Source organism: Lampetra fluviatilis, chromosome 32 (assembly GCF_964198595.1).
Source record: "Lampetra fluviatilis chromosome 32, kcLamFluv1.1, whole genome shotgun sequence".
NCBI classification, from domain to species: Eukaryota; Metazoa; Chordata; class Hyperoartia; order Petromyzontiformes; family Petromyzontidae; genus Lampetra; species Lampetra fluviatilis.
The window spans coordinates 3,345,653-3,367,308 of NC_136306.1; the positions used below are offsets into that span (position 1 = coordinate 3,345,653).

The window sequence follows — 21,656 nt, forward strand, 5'->3', positions numbered from 1 at the left end:
AGTGCGTTCAGATAAAGTGGGGAAAGCGCCGGTGGTACGTTCACCCCTCCCGACTGAAACCGTTCTCGCCTCCATATGGCCTCCCCTTGTGTCGTGATGGCCGGGCGTGTGACGTGACCGGCGACCCAGAGGGGGAAATGTCTCTGCCTGATCCACACGTATTTTCGCCTGATCTGCTCCCAGGTGTCTCGGAACTGACAGCTGCCGATCACCGGCGGCCGGATCTCCGCGGCGGGGCCGGCCCTTTCAGGCCCGTTCCGCGCCGTCTGGAGCAGCCGGAACCGCCGGACGGTCGTCAGTGTCCCGCCCCATACGATGGACCAGCCAGACGGACTCGCGCCAGGTCGTGCTACTTTGCATGACCTGCCTCGTGAGGAGTCGGGGCAGTTGGAGCGCCTCGTCACTGCGTGTAGTCGCAGGGACGTGGGGCACGTTCGTTTCGAATTTGCTCGTATCGTGTTATTGTCGACTTTTCGGGTTCATTGTCAATCTGTACATAGTTATTCTTGTTGTTGTTGTTGTTGTGTTATGTTACGGGGCACACTCGGGGAGTTACGGGGTTTTTTTTTGTTGGTTGTCGTTTTATCGTCGCGGTTGGTTGTTGTTAGCAGCCGGGCCGGCTGCGAGCTATGTGGGAGGGGGTGATGTAGTGGTGATACGCGCTGGGTGTATATGTCGTGTGCCAGCGCGTATGTACGGGTGTGTGTGTGGTGACGCGCGCTGACGGGGAGGAGCAGGCGTCAGTGCGCGGGTGGGGGTAGTGCTGCTGATTGGCTGTGTGCCGGTGACGCGCCCAGAGGGAGTGATCGGGTAGCAGCGCGGTGTGATTGGTCGGGGAGTGGAAACACGCGCTGAGCGGAACCGGATCGTAGGGATAGCGCGTGGGGATTGGGTAACTGAGGAGCGGTGCCGACGTTGAGGTCCGCATCCGCTCCGTCTCCCGGGAAGAAGGGGTATATAAGGTGATGCACAGAGGAGCAGGGGGGAAGTGGAACCATCTAAGAATGAAGACGAAGGTGCAGAGATAGAGCCCGGAGAGGAGAGTAATGGAGAGTAGAGGAGAGTAAGGTATAAGTGTGTAGCCAGCGAGAGAGAACGGTCTACACGAGCTGAGTAATGTATAGTGTGTAGCCAGCGAGAGAGAACGGTCTACACGAGCTGAGTAATGTATAGTGTGTAGCCAGCGAGAGAGAACGGTCTACACGAGCTGAGTAATGTATAGTGTGTAGCCAGCGAGAGAGAACGGTCTACACGAGCTGAGTAATGTATAGTGTGTAGCCAGCGAGAGAGAACGGTCTACACGAGCCGAGTATGCATACGGTGTAGCCAGCGAGAGAGGAAGGTCTACACGAGCCGAGTATGCATACGGTGTAGCCAGAGAGAGAGATGCAAAGTCTACACGAGGCGAGTGGAGAGTGTAGCAGAGGCGCAGAGTCTACACGAGGCGAGAGAGGAGTGTAGCCGAGGCGCGGAGTCTACACGAGGCACAGAGAGCCGGCAGCACAGAATCCAGAGTCAAGAGAAGCGCATTGTGAAGAAGAGAGGCCACGCGTTGTATTGTTACAAGTCAAGATTTAATAAAAGAAGTGTGTTCCCGTCAAGGAGTTTCCTGCCGTCATTTTCCAATACTTCACATGTAAGAATAACAGTAATACAAATTGGGAGAATTTCATCCCTGCTACAACATTAATCGATTCCTCTGTCCTCACCCCCACGGGCTCCATCATCATCACTCTGCTAGCAAAAGCCAGATGGCCTGCTCGCCAGTGGCTACTGTGAACTTGGGTGTAATCTTATACTGTTCCCTTTCATCATCATCAGCCATGGTCAATCCACTGCTGGATGAAGGCCTCTGCAAGCCGCCGCCACCTCCCACGATGCAACAGTCCATCCAGCACCTGCACACTAACCGATTTCGTTGTTATTTTATCGACCGTCACCCCGCGACTAGCTTGTCCTGCCGGAGCCCATTTTGCTTCACAGTTTTTAATGATCTCATTAACCCGTGTACGTTTCTCTAATCCACGTGTTCCTTTTTTGTGTGCGTGCATCTCTCCATGCTTCTTTTGTGTGCATGTTCGCTCTTTGCCCGAATCACCTTGCACCATGTGGGCATTACCCTGCCATTAGGCGATGATGATTTCTGCTGTGGCGTTTTCATTTTGAATGACGTCAAGGGAACTTTACAGCCACAGCGAAGGGTGCGGCTTGTGTAAACACGTTTATTTGTATTATTATTATTTGATACAAAAACACTTGGTAAAAGAGTAGCTTGTACAAAGTCACTCCCCATAAAAAAGTATAGAAATATCAGACGAGGTTTGTTTTAGGTTGATTAATATCAGTTGTCCTGACGTGTTTATGAACAAAACACAAACTTTTTGGAATATTGTACCATGAGAATCTACAAATGTTTATTTTATACAACACAAAGACAGCCTTAATGGCATTGGCATGGCAACTTCTTATTTTAAAAGGAAGGGAGTGGGGGAACAGAGTTGGGTACCAGAGTGACTCGGCATGTTCTTCTCTCGCAGGCTTCTCGGTGTTTGCTTGGAAGGGAGAGGCGGAGGATGACTTCTGGTGGTGTATCGACCGCTGCATTAACGTCGAGGGCTGGCAACCGAACATGGTCTCCAACACACCACACCCACACCACGACACATGCCGCACACACACACCCCACACAGAAAGACAAAATAAAGACAAAGATCCCTCCATGGTCGATCAAAACGAGTAACACTTTGTAAGGAAGATCAATGGTGGCTGTCCTATGGGCAGACTTGCCTCTGCAATAGAAATGTGAAATTTTCACCGCTGGCTGAGGGACAGGAGATGAGTTCCACCTTCAAATGCTCATTTGAGCAGGAACTTGCCAACTGGTTGGGTGTGACAGCGATGTTTTTTTGCGTATTTTACCGCGCGGTGACGGTGAGATGGCGACGCCTGTGCCGACAGATCCTGGATGACGGCGGGGACCTCACCCACTGGATGTACAAGCAGTACCCGTCAATGTTCCGCACCGTGCGGGGCATCGTGGAGGAGAGTGTCACGGGCGTGCACAGGTGCTTCATGCACAACAACAACAACCGCCATTCGCCACTAAGTGGCGGTGATGTGAACACGGCGCTTGTGCCAGGCTATTTGCACTTTCAGGCCACGTTAAGTGTCGAATGCCCGCTGGCAGGGCTTCACGGGACAGACCCAGGTGCCATGGGTTGAATGACTGAGATGACTGGACGATGCACCACCTGTGCCCCTTACTGTGCTGTGTTTTAGCCGCCTGGCTCAGTGGTAGAACGAGTGGCTCGCAATCGGAAGGTTACAATATATAATCCTGTTTGGGGGTTGACTCATTCCATCATCCCTGCATGTTAGATAAAAACGAGTACCACTTTGTGAGGAAGATCAATGGTGGCCGTCCTATTGGCAGACTTGCCTCTGCAATAGAAATATACAGATCATTACCATCACGACTGCTACGCTTGTTTTATTCAGGAAAGCCTCGCCCAAGCCTCGAGACTCAATTTCAGGAGGGTCCTCTTTAAGTTTGTATCTGGTAGGGGACGATGATTGCTCTGTGTTTTTTTAAGTATTTTTTTCTGCCTAAGGCCCCTCCCTCCTAATTGCAGTTTGTCTCTTTTCCGCACAAGGTGACTGCAGCAACCTGTAATTGGGCTTTATTCTGCTAGTCAAGAGCGATGATCGTCTTCTCTGTGTCATCCCAATTGAGTAATTTGCAGTGTAATTCTTCAAATTTGACAATTTTGGACCTTGACGCCGGCGCACAACAGCCTCCTCTTATTCGCATGACGTCACCGGATTGTTAACGTCCACTGCGAGTGGACGGCAGGTGCGTTATGGTTTGGGTAGATATTGGAGATTTCTGCGCATCTACTGTGCAGCGGCTGCGAGATTTGGCGTTGAGTAGAAAGCGTCGGTAGCCAGAGAGGTGTGGTGGCGTCAGCGTCTTCGTGCACCATGACAACTTGATCCTAAGTGTTAACCAGAGTAGCCTTCCGCATTCAAACCACAAATCTCTGCTACAGGCAGGTGAAAGCACTTCCACTGGGCTATGTTGCTGCTCCATAGAACGACGTTGCCCCTAACGCCATCTTGAACTTGGCTGAATGCTACCGTGTCATTGCACGCGATTGTTGAATGCTCCTTCTGGTGGTTGCCGTGTGTTTGTGTGCAGGCTCTACCAGCTGTCCAAGGCCGGCAAGCTGTGCGTGCCAGCTGTCAATGTTAATGATTCAGTCACCAAGCAGAAGTTTGATAACCTGTACAGCTGCCGGGAGTCCATTCTTGATGGGTGCGTAGGGCCTCTGTGCGCAACTCACACTGATAAATGTTAACGCGTGTTGTGTGTTCTATGTATTTGTATATATATATCTCTAACCTGGAAAATATCCCTTGAGATGGAACGGCTCGTTTGCAAGGGTGTCCAGGGTGTCAAGGGATGCATACATAGCAAATACGTAATGACAAATATGGTAAATACGGTAAGGCCTTGTTCTTTAAAAACTGGCAATAGTAGAATTCGCGATTGTAGATACGGTATGTTTAGAAAGGAAAAATGGGGGTTAGATTCTCGTGTCCGACAACATACAAGAGAGAATTTAAACGTTTCAACATATTCATCCTGTACTCGACACATACATAGCATCCATATACTTAATTAAATTGTACAATGATACAAATAGAACATAACACAAATAATACAACAAAATATAATACATTATTTACCTCAACACTTGAACGTTAACGATACACCAACTAGGCGTCCGTATGGCACCTCAACGAGTGGACGGCTAGATGCACAAGGCAATGTGTGTACTGCACAAGGCAATGTGTGTACTGCACATTTGTGTGAGCACGTCGAGTGTGTGTGTGTGTTACACAACGGCTTGGGTACGCCCACATGGGGGCCACAATCCACAACTGTGCAAGCATCACTCCGCCATGATGCCACGTTGCTAAATCGCAAATAGTCGAGGTGGATAGGTGCGTAACGTGAACCAGTATACAGTAAATCCTTGCATTGCGAGCATAATTCGTTCCGGAAATGTGTTTGTAATCCAAAGCACTCGTATATCAGTTGTGATCACGTGGCGCTCGGCAGACAAAGCGTATGCACGTACTACTCGTATTGCAAGACCTCGCTCGTTAATCAAATTAATATTTATTTAAACATTTTGCTCGTCTTGCAAAACACTCGCAGACCAAGTTACTCACAATCCAAGGTTTTACTGTACAAATATGAAATTGTGAATAATCGAATTTCGTGAAAACTTCCACAAATGAAAAGGTTTTACTGCACGTAAATATCCATACACACATACATAGCAAACGTCAAAGACATACACCTAAAGAATACACGTATACTTAAGTAGGTTGAACTTCTTTCGCACCGTACGTAGCCAACCGTGCTAACAGACTGTAGGGGCAAATGCTGTTCACGAGCACCTAATGAAGGCTGGCACAGCACAAGAGGGTTGGGTGGCCAGCACTACACCCTCCACCTTTGTCTCCCTCGTGGCGATGTTTACACACCGAACCAGGCACACTTAAGGCTGAGTCGACCCAGGGGAGGTCCGGGACCAGTTCAGATAATCGTCACCTGGTGTTGACCGTGAGTGGGAATCAAATGCAAACCGCTATGCTACTTTTCCCCATTGAAAGACAAAGACACACATCAACATATAAACATGCACACTCATCCGTACATATGTAGTGTGGGTTTCACGATGGTGGAGACGCACGTTTGGAGGCAACACGGTTTATTAACACAAGGCTACGATACAGCGCGTAGCGAACCCTTAACACTCGAAGGGGTTACGGCCCCTTCACCCGCTGACTAAGAAGGTACCGCCTGCGCACTGACGTGCCCCACTACTGGGGCCACGGTCTCTGAGCCCTCCGGCTAGGGGTGACCTAGGGGAGGCTGTTCTGACCCGACCCAGCCAAGGTACAGGTTTCGACCACTGGCCTGCTCGGTCCCGGCCCTTACAAGGACGTCGGGCCCCGAGGGTTTTAGGGTCGCACCACTGGCCCACTCAGACCCGGCCCTTACAAGGGCGGCGGGTCAGGTGGGTCCCAGGGTCCTAGCTAGTCGGGCTTCAGTCTTCAACTGGCCCCAGACCCGTCCAGTGGTCCGGCTTTTATACACCTCCCAGCCCCTGGCCACACCTCCCTTCCAGAGAGTTCCAGGGGGGGAGGGGTCTCGGGGGATCCTAGAACACCCCGCAGCCCTCCCTGCTTTGGGGCTGGGGAATGTAGCGACCGTTATGCCGGTCCAAGTTACTGCCCCTGGTGGGCCCTGTCTGCTACTGCAGGTAAGTACACGTAGCCCCTTTATAGCGCGCTACACATATACCTAGAAATCGAAAGCAGGCCACATATATAACAAGGGTGCCTAACAGTTGCTACTCATTGCAATAATTCACAGGCATGGAAGCGTGCACTATGTCTTCCATAATAATTATATGCTCATGATTTTACACATACGCAGTGGCGTCACTAGGGGGGTGTGGGGGGTGCGGACCGTACTGGGTGACACCATAAGAGGGGGTAACACCACAATGACTGTCTATAACATTTTTGTGCAGTGTTTCAGCAGAAATGTATTATTTTTTAATAAAAAAATATCCCTGTAGTTATAACAACAACAAAATTTTCGTAAGCCCAGCTTATATGTACTGTATCAATATATCTACAAGGCTAAAACTCTGCTAATTTACTTTTTGAACCTTCTAATGCGCTCCGGTCAGAGCTGTCATTATTGCCCAATTACAATGATGCTTCGAATCACGTGGTTTCGTCTGCACGCGCTACAAGCACGCGCTGTTGTTTTCATCGCTGCTGGTCTCTACTTTGTGAAAATCCCATCCGGTTATTATATATTCATGTCGCCCAACCTCGCGTGTCTTGTGCAGTCTCAAACGGACAACAGACATCATGTTTGGCAGTAAGCAGGTGGTGGTGTGCGGATATGGAGAGGTGAGCTTTTGTGTCTGATGCAAACTTATCTGGGGTCTAGCACCCAGTTCCTACCGAAACTGCACTCAATAGAATTCAGAGTAGAACAGCAGTCAGGGTGAAGGATGATCCAACACTCATTGATTCACTCCCATCGCTCGCTCACCGGTGGTCAGTCGCCTCCGTGTCACTCTTCTGCAAATGCAATTGTCGTGGTTAATGTTCTCATGAACTTCACTCGTTGATTCCTGCACCCGTGTTGAGGACTCGGTCTCCCACACACCGACTGCTTCATCTCATCCACACTTGTGTGCAACCAACACTGCAGGGCATAACAACTCGCTCAACCACTCACTCGGTGATCCACTCAGCCACTTAGCCACTCAATGATCTATGCTCCCACTGTGGGTCTCGACACTTCTCTTTCTGATTATTCCCTCGCATCGTCTCTTTTCCCCCAAGTTGTTGCAATAACTTTGGCTCCATTCAAGAAACGTGTTAACTCTAATCACAACTTTGATTGTGCTGTTTGTTGCCGGCCCCTTGATGTTTTAGGGCTTTGGGGCTGTGTTCAGAAAAAATTGTGTTTAAGAAAAAATATATATAAATGCGAGTGTTGTGGCCCAGTGCAGGCTGTTGTGCCCCCCATCTTGCAAATGTTATTGGCTGCTTGTTGTGTGATTCACCTAAAGTTCCCATAATGGCAAACTTTGGATTGTCTTCAATATTCCATGCCTCATCAGCAGTTGGGCAGTCAATCGGTTTGATTTCTGCTGGCAGCCAACGTCGGTAACGAATATCTTTAATAATTCCGTGGTTTACCCAGGCTGTTTCACCCTTAAATAAGTACCAGTGTGGTATGTAATGAACATCAGTGCGCATGGTGTTGGCCACTCCATGCCTGGTTCGCCTTCGGAGGTGCTCGCTGACAGCGCTTGGTCTTGTGGCGTGCAGGTGGGCAAGGGCTGCTGCTCCGCGCTGAAAGCGCTGGGTGCCGTGGTTTACGTCACGGAGATGGATCCAATATGTGCCCTGCAGGCCTGGTAAACATGTCGAGTGGTTGGGTCCTCTGCACCGATACATTCACAGAGTGGCAGTGCTTTTACAAAAACATTACTATAATAATGATAATAGTTTTTTTACCCTTTTATCTGGCAACAAAACTGACACCTTTTTTACAAGGGGTCATGTTTGCATTGACCGCAATACCTGCGGTCGGAATGCAAACAAAAAACACAACTCTGATAATGTATGCACTGTCCTTGAAATTGGTTGGTCCACACCCGAGACAGCTTTTCTTAGAGCCTAGTCTCACATTTGTGCATACATTATCAGAGTTGTGTTTTTTGTTTGCATTCCGACCGCAGGTATTGTGGTCAATGCAAACATGACTCCTTGTAAAAAAAGGTGTCAGTTTTGTTGCCAGATAAAAGGGTAAAAAAACAATTATATTTTGCTACTGGCAAAGGAGGTTCCAATGGTGTAAAAACATTACTGTGCTCTCGTTAATACTGGCTGCGAGGGCTATGCGTTAAATCACTTCACTTAGTCAACAAAATACACCGACAGCACACGTTTGTGTCTCCATATAAACAATAATACTGCGTGGTTCAGCTGGAGAGCGAGCGGAAGGTTACGAGTTCAGATCCTGATTGGGGTCCACTCAGCCCATCATCTCTGCAGAGTCAATAAAATGAGTACCACTTTGTGGGGAAGATCGACAGTAGTTGTTCTTTGGATGGACTCGCCACCGTCACAGGAATGTGTCATTTCCATTTCTGTCTCTGCAGGGCCCTAAACAGGAGATGAGCAAAAATGCCTCTGCTCAATTTAGTAGGAAATCACTGACTATATAGGACTCGTTTTTATCTCATCCAAACTGTTCAACCAACACACTTCAGGTTACAACAGCACACCTACTCACCCACTCACTGTCCCACTCACCAACGCACTCAGTCACCCACTCACTCACCCACTCACTCACCCTCACATTCCACCCACTCACCCAACCAGTCACCACACTGCAGGTCACAACACTTCTCTTTCTGCTTCTTCCCTCGCACTGCTACACTTTGTAATTCCCTCCCATCGTCTCTTTTCCCAAAGCTCTTATTAGTACCCTTGCTCAATTCAAGAAACCTTTTCTTACTTCGATAGTGCTGTTTGTGGCTGACTGTTTGACATATTGGGCCTTTGCTCACCAACTGTTTTAAAGGACGAAATGAAAATAACGAAAGGCCACATGTTGTGCGTTGTGGGAATGCAGCTTAGAGGGCTACCGGATTGTGAAACTCGCGGAGATCGTGCGCCAAGCAGACATCATCATCACCTGCACAGGTGAGCTGCGTTGGGCCGGTGGCACACGCCACCGCCGCCGCGAGGGCCCCCGTTCCGAACTCACTCGCGCCGTTCACAGGCAACAAGAACGTGGTGACGCGCGAGCACCTGGACCGGCTGAAGAACGGCTGCATCGTGTGCAACATGGGCCACTCCAACACGGAGATCGACGTGGTGAGCGCGAGCTGGCACACGCTGGCACGCAAACGCTGACAGACGCTCGCTTGCTCGCTGATATGCGCTGGCGCACACTAACACACAATCGCTTGCTGTGACACGCTAACTCATGCCGACACGCTGACACGCGCTCGCTCCTGCTGACACGCTGACACACGCTCCCCCGCTAACACACGCTGACATGTTCACACGCTGCCACAGACACACCGTCATGCACTGACATGCTGACACATGCTCGCTAACACACAGTGAGACACTCGCGGACACACACTGACACCCTGACATGCTCACGCGCTGACAGACACGCTGACACACAGGCACTGACACGCAATGACACGCACGCTGGAACACGCTCGCTGGAACATGCTGACACATACAGGAATGCTTGTTTAGACAGGCTGACACACACTGACACACGCACTTTCTTGCCGATGTATGCGTCTGTGTGTGTGCGTGCGTCTGAGCAGGCGAGCCTGCGCAGTCCTGATCTCACGTGGGAGCGAGTGCGAGCTCACGTGGACCATGTGACTTGGCCCGATGGAAAGCGCCTCGTTCTGCTGGCCGAGGTACGGCCATGGTCAATCCACTGCTGGATGAAGGCCTCCCCAAGCTGTGACCACCACTCACGATCATCTTTATCATCCGTGGCCGATGCGCACGCCATTTAGCTCCTGGACACGAGTTGATTTCATTGCTCCATCTGCGTGGGGGACATCCTCGTCGGTGCGTGCTCTCATTTGGCCGCCATTCCGTAATTAGTCGTCTTGCCGTGACGTGGCCGGCCCAAGTCCCCTTCGTGTTATTAAGCCATGATGTTTATAACTTGTGCATTTTCTCCGATCCGTATGTTCATCCTGTGTCTCGGTGTCATTCCCAGCATGCGTCACTCTTTGCTTTTTTTGCGCACTTTTCATATTTTGTTTCATTGTACTTGTCAGTCTGCACGTGCCTCATCCAGTCACCATAGTGGGTCATACACACTCGTTAAAAATGTCTTGGGCACATTGCCACGTTTCCTTATCACGTTCGACTTCCTATATTATTCCAATCCGCTCTCACACACATTTTGTGTCATCATCATCATCCTGGTCCATCTTTAATTAAAACAATCCCATCAGATAAATAATGACACAAGGTATAGGACGATAAAATATTACACACAACCACATCAGTAACACAGCCCAGCAGGCTGCCTAAGAAGATGTGAGTGGGTGAGCGAATGGCTGAGTGAGTTGGTGAGTGGGACAGTGAGTAAATGAGTAGGTGTGTTGTTGTGACCTCCAGTGTGGTGGTTGAACAGTTTTGATGCAGAGGTTCGTGGGTGTTCAAATCAAGAGGTTTATCTGGTTAATACTGCAGTGTATGAACCATACAATACCACGTGCCATCAGTTTCACTCACAGTGGCTGATAACTAGTCACAGTGGCTGACGTCATTTGCAAGAGTGGGGAATTTGTGTGCAGGTGTCACGGTCCAAATTTTACACGCCGCAAATTACTCAATTGGGAAACACGCAGAGCAATAAATCATCGGCCCCTACTGTGAACGCTTTGCAGGACCCTCGTGAAGAAGAGTCTTGAGACTCGGTGAGGATTTTCTGGCTCTTGAGACCCTCAGGGCAACAAGGTCCAACAAGGGACATAATGGTCTGTGTCCTGCGTTTCGACATAATCTGGGACTATATGGACATTCTAGATTTGAAGCTTTCGTGACTGCAAGGATTCATACTCTTAGGTTCTTTCGGTAAAGTCACGTAGGTAAAAATAAAAAAATGTATTTTAAAAAAATAATAGAAATAAAATAATAAATCACGACGTTTCGGAGGCAACACAAGTCTCCGTCATCAGGTGGGACTGTCACAGCTAAATTTACTATATCAAGTTTACTGTATCAAGTAAATTTAGCTGTGACGGTCCCACCTGATGACGGAGACTTGTGTTGCCTCCGAAACGTCGTGTTTTATTATTTTATTTCTATTATCATTTCTATCATTTTTAGAATTTATTTTTACCTACGTGACTTTACCGAAAAAACCTAAGAGTACTATATGGACAGGCAAACTCCCGAAAGAATGGAAGCAGGTCAAAGTCATCACCATTCTTCTGGCCCTCCACCTCCAAGCTGATGGAACGTGCCATGTTTGCCAGACTTTACTCATTATAAACCCCCAAAAAAAAATCGGTTTTCAAACTAGCCTTAGCTGCTGCGAAACAGACCGTTGCCTTCACCACCCTCATAGAGGCTGGTTTCCAGCGTCAACAGAAAATCGGCACAGCAATGATTGACCTCTGTGGTGCTACCTATGACACTGTTTGGCATAGTGGCCTGCTGCTGAAGTTGGCCAAAATCATCGGATGTCGTTCTTCATGTTCACCTAATCGACATGATGCTCAGTAACCGTACTTTCAGGGTGGACCTCGCTGATGTCTCTGCGTATCGTTGCTTTCTTTTTTATTTTGCTCTCTGCATTTGTTCCTTTGCTGGTGATTTTTTTTAAGCAATTCCTTTGCTTTTTGCTGTTTTTGCTGAACGTTTTTAGGGCCGTCTCCTGAACCGTAGCAGCTCGAGTGTGCCCTCGTTTGTGCTGTCCATCACAGCCACCACACAGGTGAACTGACACGCAGTGCGCGTCGGTGCTTGGTAGTGCAACTCGCCACTCGCCCTACCACTCACACTATCGATACCAGTCACTGACCACGAGTGATACCACTCGTACAATGCCAGACGCACTCACCACTCACACTCACGATACCACTCACACTCATGATACCACTCACACGATGCCACTCAGTCACCGCTCACGGTATCACTCGTACTCACCCTCGATACCACTCGCCACCCACGATACTATTCACCACTCTCACAATACCACACACACAATATCACTCACACTTATTATACCATTGACACTCATGATACTACTCACGATGCCACTCGCACGACTCGCACATACTCTCCACTCACACACACTCGCCAACCACGCAAACACAGCCGCAGACTCCCACTCACACACACCAGCACACTCACGTCAGATGTGTGCTGATTGTACCAGAAGTCAAGCTCTTGCTCTGGAAAGTGTGCGTGTGCATATGCTAAACGTAAAAAACGTGTGATGACATGAGATCCCAATACTTGCATGTGTGCATGCGTGCTTGTGTGTGCACGCGTGTGTGTAATGGTTAACGCGCTGCGCGAATAACCCGGCGACCCGAGTTCTATTCCCGCTCACTGCCAACACCAGTGACGATTATCTGAACCGGTCCTGGGCCTCCCCTAGGTCGACTCAGCCTCAAATGAGTACCTGATGTGGTGTGTAAACATTGCTACTTGGGAGACAAAGGTGGTCGGGCGTGGTGCTGGCCACCCACGCCCTCGTGTGCCATGCCGGTCTTCATCGGTGCTCCCTAACAGCACTTGCCCCAACGGTCTGTTCTCTGCGCGTGTGTGTGACAGGCGCTGGCTCTAATTGAACTGTACAATGCTCCAGACGGACGCTACAAACAGGATGTGTATTTACTGCCGAAGAAGATGGGTGAGACATTCACTTCATCCCTGCTGTGCATTCTTTTTCACTCTTTGACATTTGCAGCGTTCATAATACCGTTAGGTTTGTTACGCGCTGCACAGCCGTTCGTACGGTGGCCGTTGTCACGGTTCTACTTCGTCGCAAATAAACTCCAGTACTCCCATTAGACCAGCACCTACGGGACACGCTCAGACATGAGTGAGGGAAGCTGACAAAGAGCTTCAGAATCCCAAAGACGGTTCAAAAACGTTATGATCTCTGGGAGGATCAGAGCAAAGCGCTCAAGGCTCGCCCATCGCATTATGCCCCAAAGGATGCCGTTACTTGCGTACTCTGTTCTACAAAATATTGTATGCACAGAAACGCACAAGTGTTGTTCGTGAGCACATAAGAGGGCCGGTCTGGCACACCTATGATGGGGTGGGTGGCCAGCACCATGCCCAGCCACCTTTGTTTCCCGACTGGCGATGTTTACACATTGTTACATATCGCACCAGGTGCTCATATATGGCTGAGTCGACCGAGGGGGAGGCCCAAGACTGCTTCACATATTTGCTACCGATGTTGGCCATGAGCGGTGATTGAACTCTGTTGCCGGGGCACCGCATTGTGAACAAAAGACAGCTCTCTATGTCGTCCTAGACATTAATATTATTTAATGTTTTTTAGCCAGGAAAGCCTCACTGAGTCTCAACACTCTCTTTCAGGAGGGTGCTGCTAAATTTTCGTGGTAGGAGGCAATGATTGCTATGTTCATCCCAATGAAGTAATTTGCAGGTAATTTTTTTTTCAAATCCAGGGCGGCCTGCCGAATTTGCACCGCGAACCTCTGTAACAATCCCCAAGCACGCTTCCACCGTTCCACATTAGTCCCCAATATATTTCCAGACATTGCAATATGTGGCCTGATCAAGTGAAGGGAAAATCGGTCTCTATTGGAAGCACGTTATTGTTGGTGCTTCAACAGACTGTGTGTATCACCTGTGTCCGTGTCACAGACGAGTACGTGGCGAGTCTGCACCTGCCAACATTTGATGCTCATCTCACAGAGCTCACAGACGACCAAGCCAAGTATCTGGGGATGAGCAAGAATGGTCCTTTCAAGCCAAACTATTACAGGTGGGCAGCACATGCACGAACCATAGATCGGCTCGTATGGCCTTAACAGACTGTTGGGGTTAGTGCTGTTAGCGAGCAGCACCTATGAAGGCCAGTACGGTGCACGAGGGGTGGGTGTCCCAAGTGGCAATGTTTACACACCGCACCAGGTACTAATTTGAGGCTGAGTAGACCTACGGGAGGCCCAGGACCGGTTCAGATCATCGTCACTGGTGTTGGCCGTGAGCGGGAATCGAACTCTGTTCGCTCGGTTTGTAGCGCAGCGCGCTAATCGCTACACTACCACTCCCCACTGCTAAGGATCCACGTGTCTCACACACACACACACACAGTCGCTGGAGTGCAATAGATGTTTTATCCTTGAACCCGACCAGGTGGATCATAATCGAAAGGTTGCTAGTTCATATCCTGGGTGGGGGGGGGGGGTGACTCAGACCATCATCCCTCTGGGATTGTAAATTGAGTACCACTTTGCCAAGAAGATCAACGGTGATTGTGTCCTGTGGATCGACTTGCTCCCATCATAGGAATGTGTCAATTCCACGGTCACTTGGCCCAGGGCCGTAAACATGAGCATCACTCACTTTGGCTGCTGACCTTTGATGCCAGCCTTGTCCATGTGACTGACGCAATGTTAGGCCTAATGTCTGTATGTACGTTTAACTTCTTTTATACATAGCCAACCGTACTAATCGGAGGTGCGGGCACATTGGATACAGATAGATGCATTGGATGCAGGTCAGCGTCGTTTATTTCACAAGGACACATATTAAACCCTAATTTAAACACTTGTAACAGCATTGCCACCACTGCTCGCGTTGAACCAATGCTCCTAAATAATGCACTCCCAGAATGCTATGCGTCTGATCGGTCTGTCTACCTGGCGGGACAGACGGGTGGAGCAGGATGTCGCCTGCGAAGTGATTTTATTACATTCTCCACAGAGACGCTGGTGATCTCTTTGGGTCACTTGGAAGGACGTTATTAACCAGTTTAAGTCATAACTGGCTGTGATGTTTCCATCCTACCTGCCGATGTTAGTAGTTATTTTCGACTCTCTGGTTTTACATTAACAGGTTAAATGTCTCACTAACACAGCTGCCACCGTTGCTGGTTTTCCTCGATGTGGCGGTGGCGCTACGATCTAACATTGACTTGCTAATCTCTCACAATACAACGGCCACCTCTGCAGCTTCGTAGTGGAGGTAGCTCTCCAATTTACCCGATCTGACATTTACATGCAAATTTCATCACTAGCCCCGCCCACTTCGCTTATGACCCTTGGGCTACACCCATCTACAACCTTGATAACGTCCTGCCTCAGCAGCTCTCCCGCTATTCTTTCACCTGATGACGATTGCTTGTGTTGCGATCTAAACGTGGTGATATTTGTATGATTTTTTCTGTCTACGTGGCTTTACCGAAAGACCCAATGAATATGAATTTCTGCAGTCACGAAAGCTTTAAGTCAAGATATCAAATATTGGTTACCAACATCACATTTTCAACCTAGGAGTTGTTACAAAGGACATTTTACAAATACAGCCATTTTCTTCCTATGTGCCGGGGAATGGAACGTGGCCGAGAGAGTGTCCGCCGAGGTTCGTGTAACAGGTGCTGGGTGAATTGTTGGTTTGCCAGATCGCGAGAGCTGGCAGCCTCCCCAAGGTGAGGCTTTCATCCAGCAGTGGATAGATCGTGGCTGACGATGATGGGAAGAGTCACGTGTGTGTTGTCGTCTCTAGATATTGACGCAGACCAAGAGGTGGAGCTGACGCCAGGCCGGGCAGCGGAGGCGACCTCCACGGCACGGTGTGCTGCGTCGGCGACCGTAATCATGAGCCCCCTGGTGGTGGTTACAATCATTCAGCTTCGTGTAGCCACCTTCCTGCTGCAGCCGCGGCCCCCCCCCGGGGCACCACTGACGTCTACTGTGCTAGTACAATAGAGAGGTTTGTGTTCAGGTTTTTTTATTTGCCAGGACAGAGGACGTGTGTGTGTGTGGAATACGATTGAATATGTGTTGAATGAAAACCCTTTCATCTTTACTGCCAGGACAAAGTGGGTGGCCCGGATATCACCAGACACATTTGAACCAAGTTGAATTATATTGTTATTATCTCAACACTCATTCGTGGAGTTGTCGAAACAACCAAATATAGGATCACAGAGCTTGGGCAATTGTCAATTCTGGCTGCCTTCCTGCTCGTCTGGGGTTTCTCCACGGCGGCGTGACGCGGTGTGCACCCGTAACGACGCTCGTTACAAATACAGCAATTATCATTCCTATTCTCACTCAAACAGCGACATTTCATCACATTTTCAGGGACTATTACGAATATGCAGAAATGCCTCGGGGTGGGAAAAATATTTTATCATCGAATGTTTTCAGAAAGTGAAAACGCCTGACGCGCGCGTTGACGATTCCGCGGTTAGATGTAGCACATCGACGTGCGCGTGTTGTCGTAGAGAGTAGTGTCGCCTTAGCGTGCGTCTCCGCTTCAGTGCTAGCGCTGTGTTTCGCATTGAGAAGCGAATCGACCCTTCTGTCAATGCAAGCTGAGGGCAAATCAAGTTGCCCTTCTCCCCTACCAACGTTACACAAGGTGCAATTTGTCACATTTCCAGTGTGTACGTATGTAGAACTTCTCTCGCACCGTACGTAGGCAACCGTGGTAACCGGAGGTGCGGGGAAAGGACAACAATCTAAACATGTATGTATGCTGAACTTCTTTCGCACCGTACGTAGACAAACGTGCTAATCAGAGGTGCGGGGAAGGACAACAAACTAAACACGTATGTGTGCTGAACCTTCGCACCTTCCGTAGCCAACCGTGCTCATCGGAGGTACGACCGGAGGCCTTTGTGCAATAATAGATTGACACATAACTGATAGCAACAATATTAATTATGACACACATAGCAGGTGAATTATATTGCCTTACTGTGGGATACGCACTTTGAACTAATTATACTGATGCATATTAGCTTGCGAAGCCTCGCAGAGTCTCAAGACACAATTTCCGCAGGATCCTGCTACATTGGGATGTTCGGTTAATTCCAGCAACGAGAGTTTGGCTTCTTGCGAGAGGTAACCGGAGAACGTGGAGAAAAGGCAGCACAGAGGAGTGGGTCACACTCAAAGCTCCACCCAGATGGATTTAATAATCCATTGCTGTACTGCCATCTTCTGGCCAGCCCCTACACTACAGCACCTGCTAGTCCCAAGCACCCTCGCGCTCGACCACGATCCAGGCTCTCAACCCGACGGCTGGCGGCAATGTCCAGTAACGAGCAGCAACGAGGGAAACGCACACCCTCCCATCACACCACCCCCCATCTCCCTACCCCATCACATCACCCCCCATCTCCCTACCCCATCACATCACCCCCCATCCCCCTACCCCATCACATCACCCCCCATCTCCCTACCCCATCACATCAATCCCCCTACCCCATCACATCACCCCCCATCTCCCTACCCCATCACATCACCCCCCAACTCCCTACCCCATCACATCAATCCCCCTACCCCATCACATCACCCCCCATCCCCCTACCCCATCACATCACCCCCCATCTCCCTACCCCATCACATCAATCCCCCTACCCCATCACATCACCCCCCATCTCCCTACCCCATCACATCACCCCCCAACTCCCTACCCCATCACATCAATCCCCCTACCCCATCACATCACCCCCCATCCCCCTACCCCATCACATCACCCCCCAACTCCCTACCCCATCACATCACCCCCCATCTCCCTACCCCATCACATCACCCCCATCTCCCTACCCCATCACATCACCCACCATCTCCCTACCCCATCACATCACCCACCATCTCCCTACCCCATCACATCACCCCCCAACTCCCTACCCCATCACATCAACCCCCATCTCCCTATCCCATCACATCACCCCCATCCCCCTACCCCATCACATCACCCCCGATCTCCCTACCCCATCACATCAACCCCCAACTCCCCATCACCACCCCACTATCACCTCTCCCCCCCCCTCCCATCAAATCGCACCTTGCACGTTGGTTAGCCACAGGCTGGAATTGCAATCCAGTTGTCGTCATTTCCATGCAGTCTCGCGGTGCGACAGGTGAAACAACGTGGCAAGTTTCTCTTATCCCTCCCACGGCCGTTTCAATCTGGCCAGCAGTATAAATAGGTGCACCACAGTCGATTTTGGCAGGTCGCGTGTGTTGGGGTAAATTGTGGGCACGCCCACCTCTTCCAAACACGTCTGGTCGGCGTGGACAAGCAGATCAATACCGCTTGAGAATTGCCTCGAGTGGAGGCCATTCTGGCAAGCAGCGGCGTGAGCGAGCAATTGCGCGCATCTCTTCCCCGTCAGCCAGTACCCAGCTGTAGCCTTGTCCGTGCATGAGGGTCCTGCGTGAGTCTATTGTTCGCCATCTGTTGTGCGCGCACACGAGGGGATCGCCGCCACATCCCCAACATTATCACAGCCCCCTGGCTGCAGCTCCGCACGATCCATAGTGGATTTAAATCGCCACTGTTTAACGCGCGTAAACTGCCGGATGCAGTAATAATTACAGCGTATCAATTGTGACACTTTGTTTACCCAGGAAAGCCTCACTGAGGCCTCGAGACTTCCTCAGGAGGGTCCTGTCGTGTTTTCGCAGTGTCGGGCAAAGTCGCGCCGTATTTCCCAGTTGAGTCGGTTTCAGAGTAATTTCTCATATTTGGCCCATGCTTCTGGGCGCCCCTGACACGGTCGCGCTCCAACACTGAAGCTTGAAAACCCAGGTCTAGTCCTAGATTCCCAGGATGAAAGTGGAACCCCCTTTCAAGCATCCACGTGTGCAGAGGCAGCAATCCGCAGCGCTTTGGTAACGCGTTATCCGCCGGTTTGCTTCCAGTGCCAAATAACATTCACATTCTGTCACTCGGGGTGCGCCTCATAACTCATGCGTGTGCACCTTGGCATAATGCTTTCTACACTAACGGTTACCAGTGGAGAGTTCCTGCAGCTCAATTGAGGCATTGGTACTCGTCTACTCGTTTACAGCCCTACAGAGCCAGTGGTGGAAGTTCCACGTTACTACGGTGGAGGCGAGTCTCTCCGTAGGATAACCACTCGTAGACTTTGCAACACAGTTGTTAGTGTTTTACAGACCCGAACCACAGTGTGAACTCGCAACATTCAGATTGCGAGCCACGCAGTGAGCCACCTTGCTCATGACAATGACCAGCAAATTGCATAATTCTACACGTCCAAAACCGTGGCCCAACGCACCGGACAATATACCCAGCGCTTCTGCTAGGCCCCCACATCTGGTAAATAATTCACACCTAAGCTCTGTGCCTCCTGCGGTAATTCACTGCACAAAAAACCCTCCACCGTGAAAATTACATTGTAGGATAACATCGCCGTGCGCACACACTCGGGGAAATCGGGTATGGCTCCTGCGAATGTGTCGCGGCTTGGCGTGTGATGGTGAATTCGTGGTGTCGCAGTGGGGGCAGTGCTGGGCGGGCGAGCACGCACCTTTGGCAGCTCGGCTTGCTTTGCGTTGCGACAGAATCGCGATTGCGCGGGCGTCTATGCGACCAGAGACGCGGGTTCCAAAGCTTCGGTCGAGAGTGAAGATTGTACAAGACGTGTAGCGGACAGCTGCGTGCCACGGGGACGGCGTGTGGGCCCCGAGTCCTGGCCGCCGTGACGGCGCTTGTCACAAGGTGCGCCTGGGATGTGGGTTGCATTTCGACGCTCGGGGATTTCGCATTACAAACGCTCGATAACACTGGTCAACACACTTTTTCTGGCATAAGGTATTCCAACGGTGTAAAGGTAATTTTGGGGTGCTGATTCCAAATTTGACATCAGTTTTTGTCTATCATATTAGGTTTTTGAGATATCAAATATTGCATTTTCAATAAAAGCTGCAGAAGAAAAATATTAAATAAATGTGGATATCTACATAAAATTATATTATAAACACACTATCCTAAAAATACAGCACCATATTTTAACACTAAAGCAGTCACTGACTCGCAACAACTTGCAATCATAAGTGACAGAGTTAATTTCGGGTAAAATCAATGAAAATGGGGTATGCCGATAGCATAAAAATGAGATGTGATAGAGCAAATCTGAGACCAGATTTGGAATCAGCACCCTGAAATCAGTCTAAAACAGCTGCAAAAGTCCAGGCCATAAATAAATGTTTGTTTTGTTGACCAGTGTAATACTCGTCAATAGCGCCGTGGTTCTGAATATGAAAAGTGTATACTGTACTAGGTTAGGCGACGTTTCGGGCAGTGGCCCTTCACAGCACATACGTTTAACGTGTTGCTCTCCAGCGCATTCGAGGCAAAGGAGACGCTGACTTTATTGTTTCGCTCCTAAAAAAAAAATGACGATGACAAGAACCGCGACGTGTACACCAGAGCCGTGTTGGAGCGAATCCGGTCCCATTTGCGTGTAACCACTAAATAGCAATGCCTCTGTTTACGGACAAGAATCAAACGCGTCACACAATGCGCAAAGGGGCGATTTGGGGTGGGAGGGGGGAGAGGTGGAGGGTATCAATTTGTCCGAAAATGTTTAATTATCATGATGATTGCGTCAAAATTGAAATACTTCCCGTCGACAGCGTCTCACGTCATGAGGATCTTGACGAGTACATTTCCGTTGTTACTGTGTCTGCAAATAAACACGGCTATTGCACTCGCGCGTAAACACCGTCGTGTTGTGGCTGCTGCTGCTGCTACGTCTTCTTCTTCTTCCTCCTGCCCTTACGAGCCCCCTTCTTGGCACCGGGGCCTTGGGGCCACGCGAAGCCGCGCATGTTGAGGCCGTCTTGCACCCCGTGCGCGATGTAGTGCAAGTTGAGTAGCGAGGCGGGGCTCAGCAGGGACGATGATGATGACGACGATGGGTCGCCCTGCCGGGGACGCGATGCGCTCCTGCGTCTCCCGCTGCTCCTCTTCCTGCTGCTCCTGCCCGCGCTGCTCGCCCGGCTCTTGCTCCGATTGCTCCGAGCCTTGGGAGGCTGCGAGGGAGACGATGGGGGAAGCCACCAACTATGAAATCGTCGAGATTGGAAAAACTCGATTGCTTCAGAAGTGCTTTTTGGTGTGTGTGTGTTTCAGTTTATTATTCCACCGCATCTCCGATTAGCGCGGTTGGCTACGTACGGTGCGAAAGAAGTTCAACGTACAGGAGTACGTACATCGAAGCTGAGAGCTGCGAGTGTAATACTGGTAGGAACCTCCTGGTTACACCAGCCCACGGGATTATTGTGTCCGTCCGTCCGTCGTGCATCCAAAAATGGGAGGGGTGGGGCTGGGTGGCGAGGGGCTGGTCACCCCGTGGTGCCCTTATAAAACTCAACATTTAACCTACTCACGCCGGCTTGTGCCCGCCCTCAGTCGGGCATATTTGCGGAATACACCACGCCGCCGTTGACCCTGGCCATTGACCGAGCAACCCAACGTTCCTACCAGCTCCCTCCGCAGGAATGTGTTATGAA

General features: G+C 50.0%; 1 protein-coding gene across 1 annotated transcript in view; it reads left to right on the top strand.

The window, feature by feature from the left end:
- LOC144943625 (S-adenosylhomocysteine hydrolase-like protein 1) overlaps positions 1 to 17,587 on the top strand; it is a 28,665-nt gene extending 11,078 nt beyond the window's left edge. Inside the window, exons 6-17 of the mRNA XM_078871256.1 lie at positions 2,538 to 2,632; positions 2,959 to 3,065; positions 4,199 to 4,315; positions 6,939 to 7,002; positions 7,936 to 8,024; positions 9,248 to 9,318; positions 9,398 to 9,492; positions 9,963 to 10,061; positions 12,035 to 12,103; positions 12,949 to 13,027; positions 14,020 to 14,140; positions 15,886 to 17,587. Coding sequence (XP_078727382.1) covers positions 2,538 to 2,632; positions 2,959 to 3,065; positions 4,199 to 4,315; positions 6,939 to 7,002; positions 7,936 to 8,024; positions 9,248 to 9,318; positions 9,398 to 9,492; positions 9,963 to 10,061; positions 12,035 to 12,103; positions 12,949 to 13,027; positions 14,020 to 14,140; positions 15,886 to 15,892 — 1,013 coding nt within the window. The 3' untranslated portion in view covers positions 15,893 to 17,587. The remainder of the gene's footprint in view (positions 1 to 2,537; positions 2,633 to 2,958; positions 3,066 to 4,198; positions 4,316 to 6,938; positions 7,003 to 7,935; positions 8,025 to 9,247; positions 9,319 to 9,397; positions 9,493 to 9,962; positions 10,062 to 12,034; positions 12,104 to 12,948; positions 13,028 to 14,019; positions 14,141 to 15,885) is intronic.
- Positions 17,588 to 21,656: the final 4,069 nt, after the last annotated feature.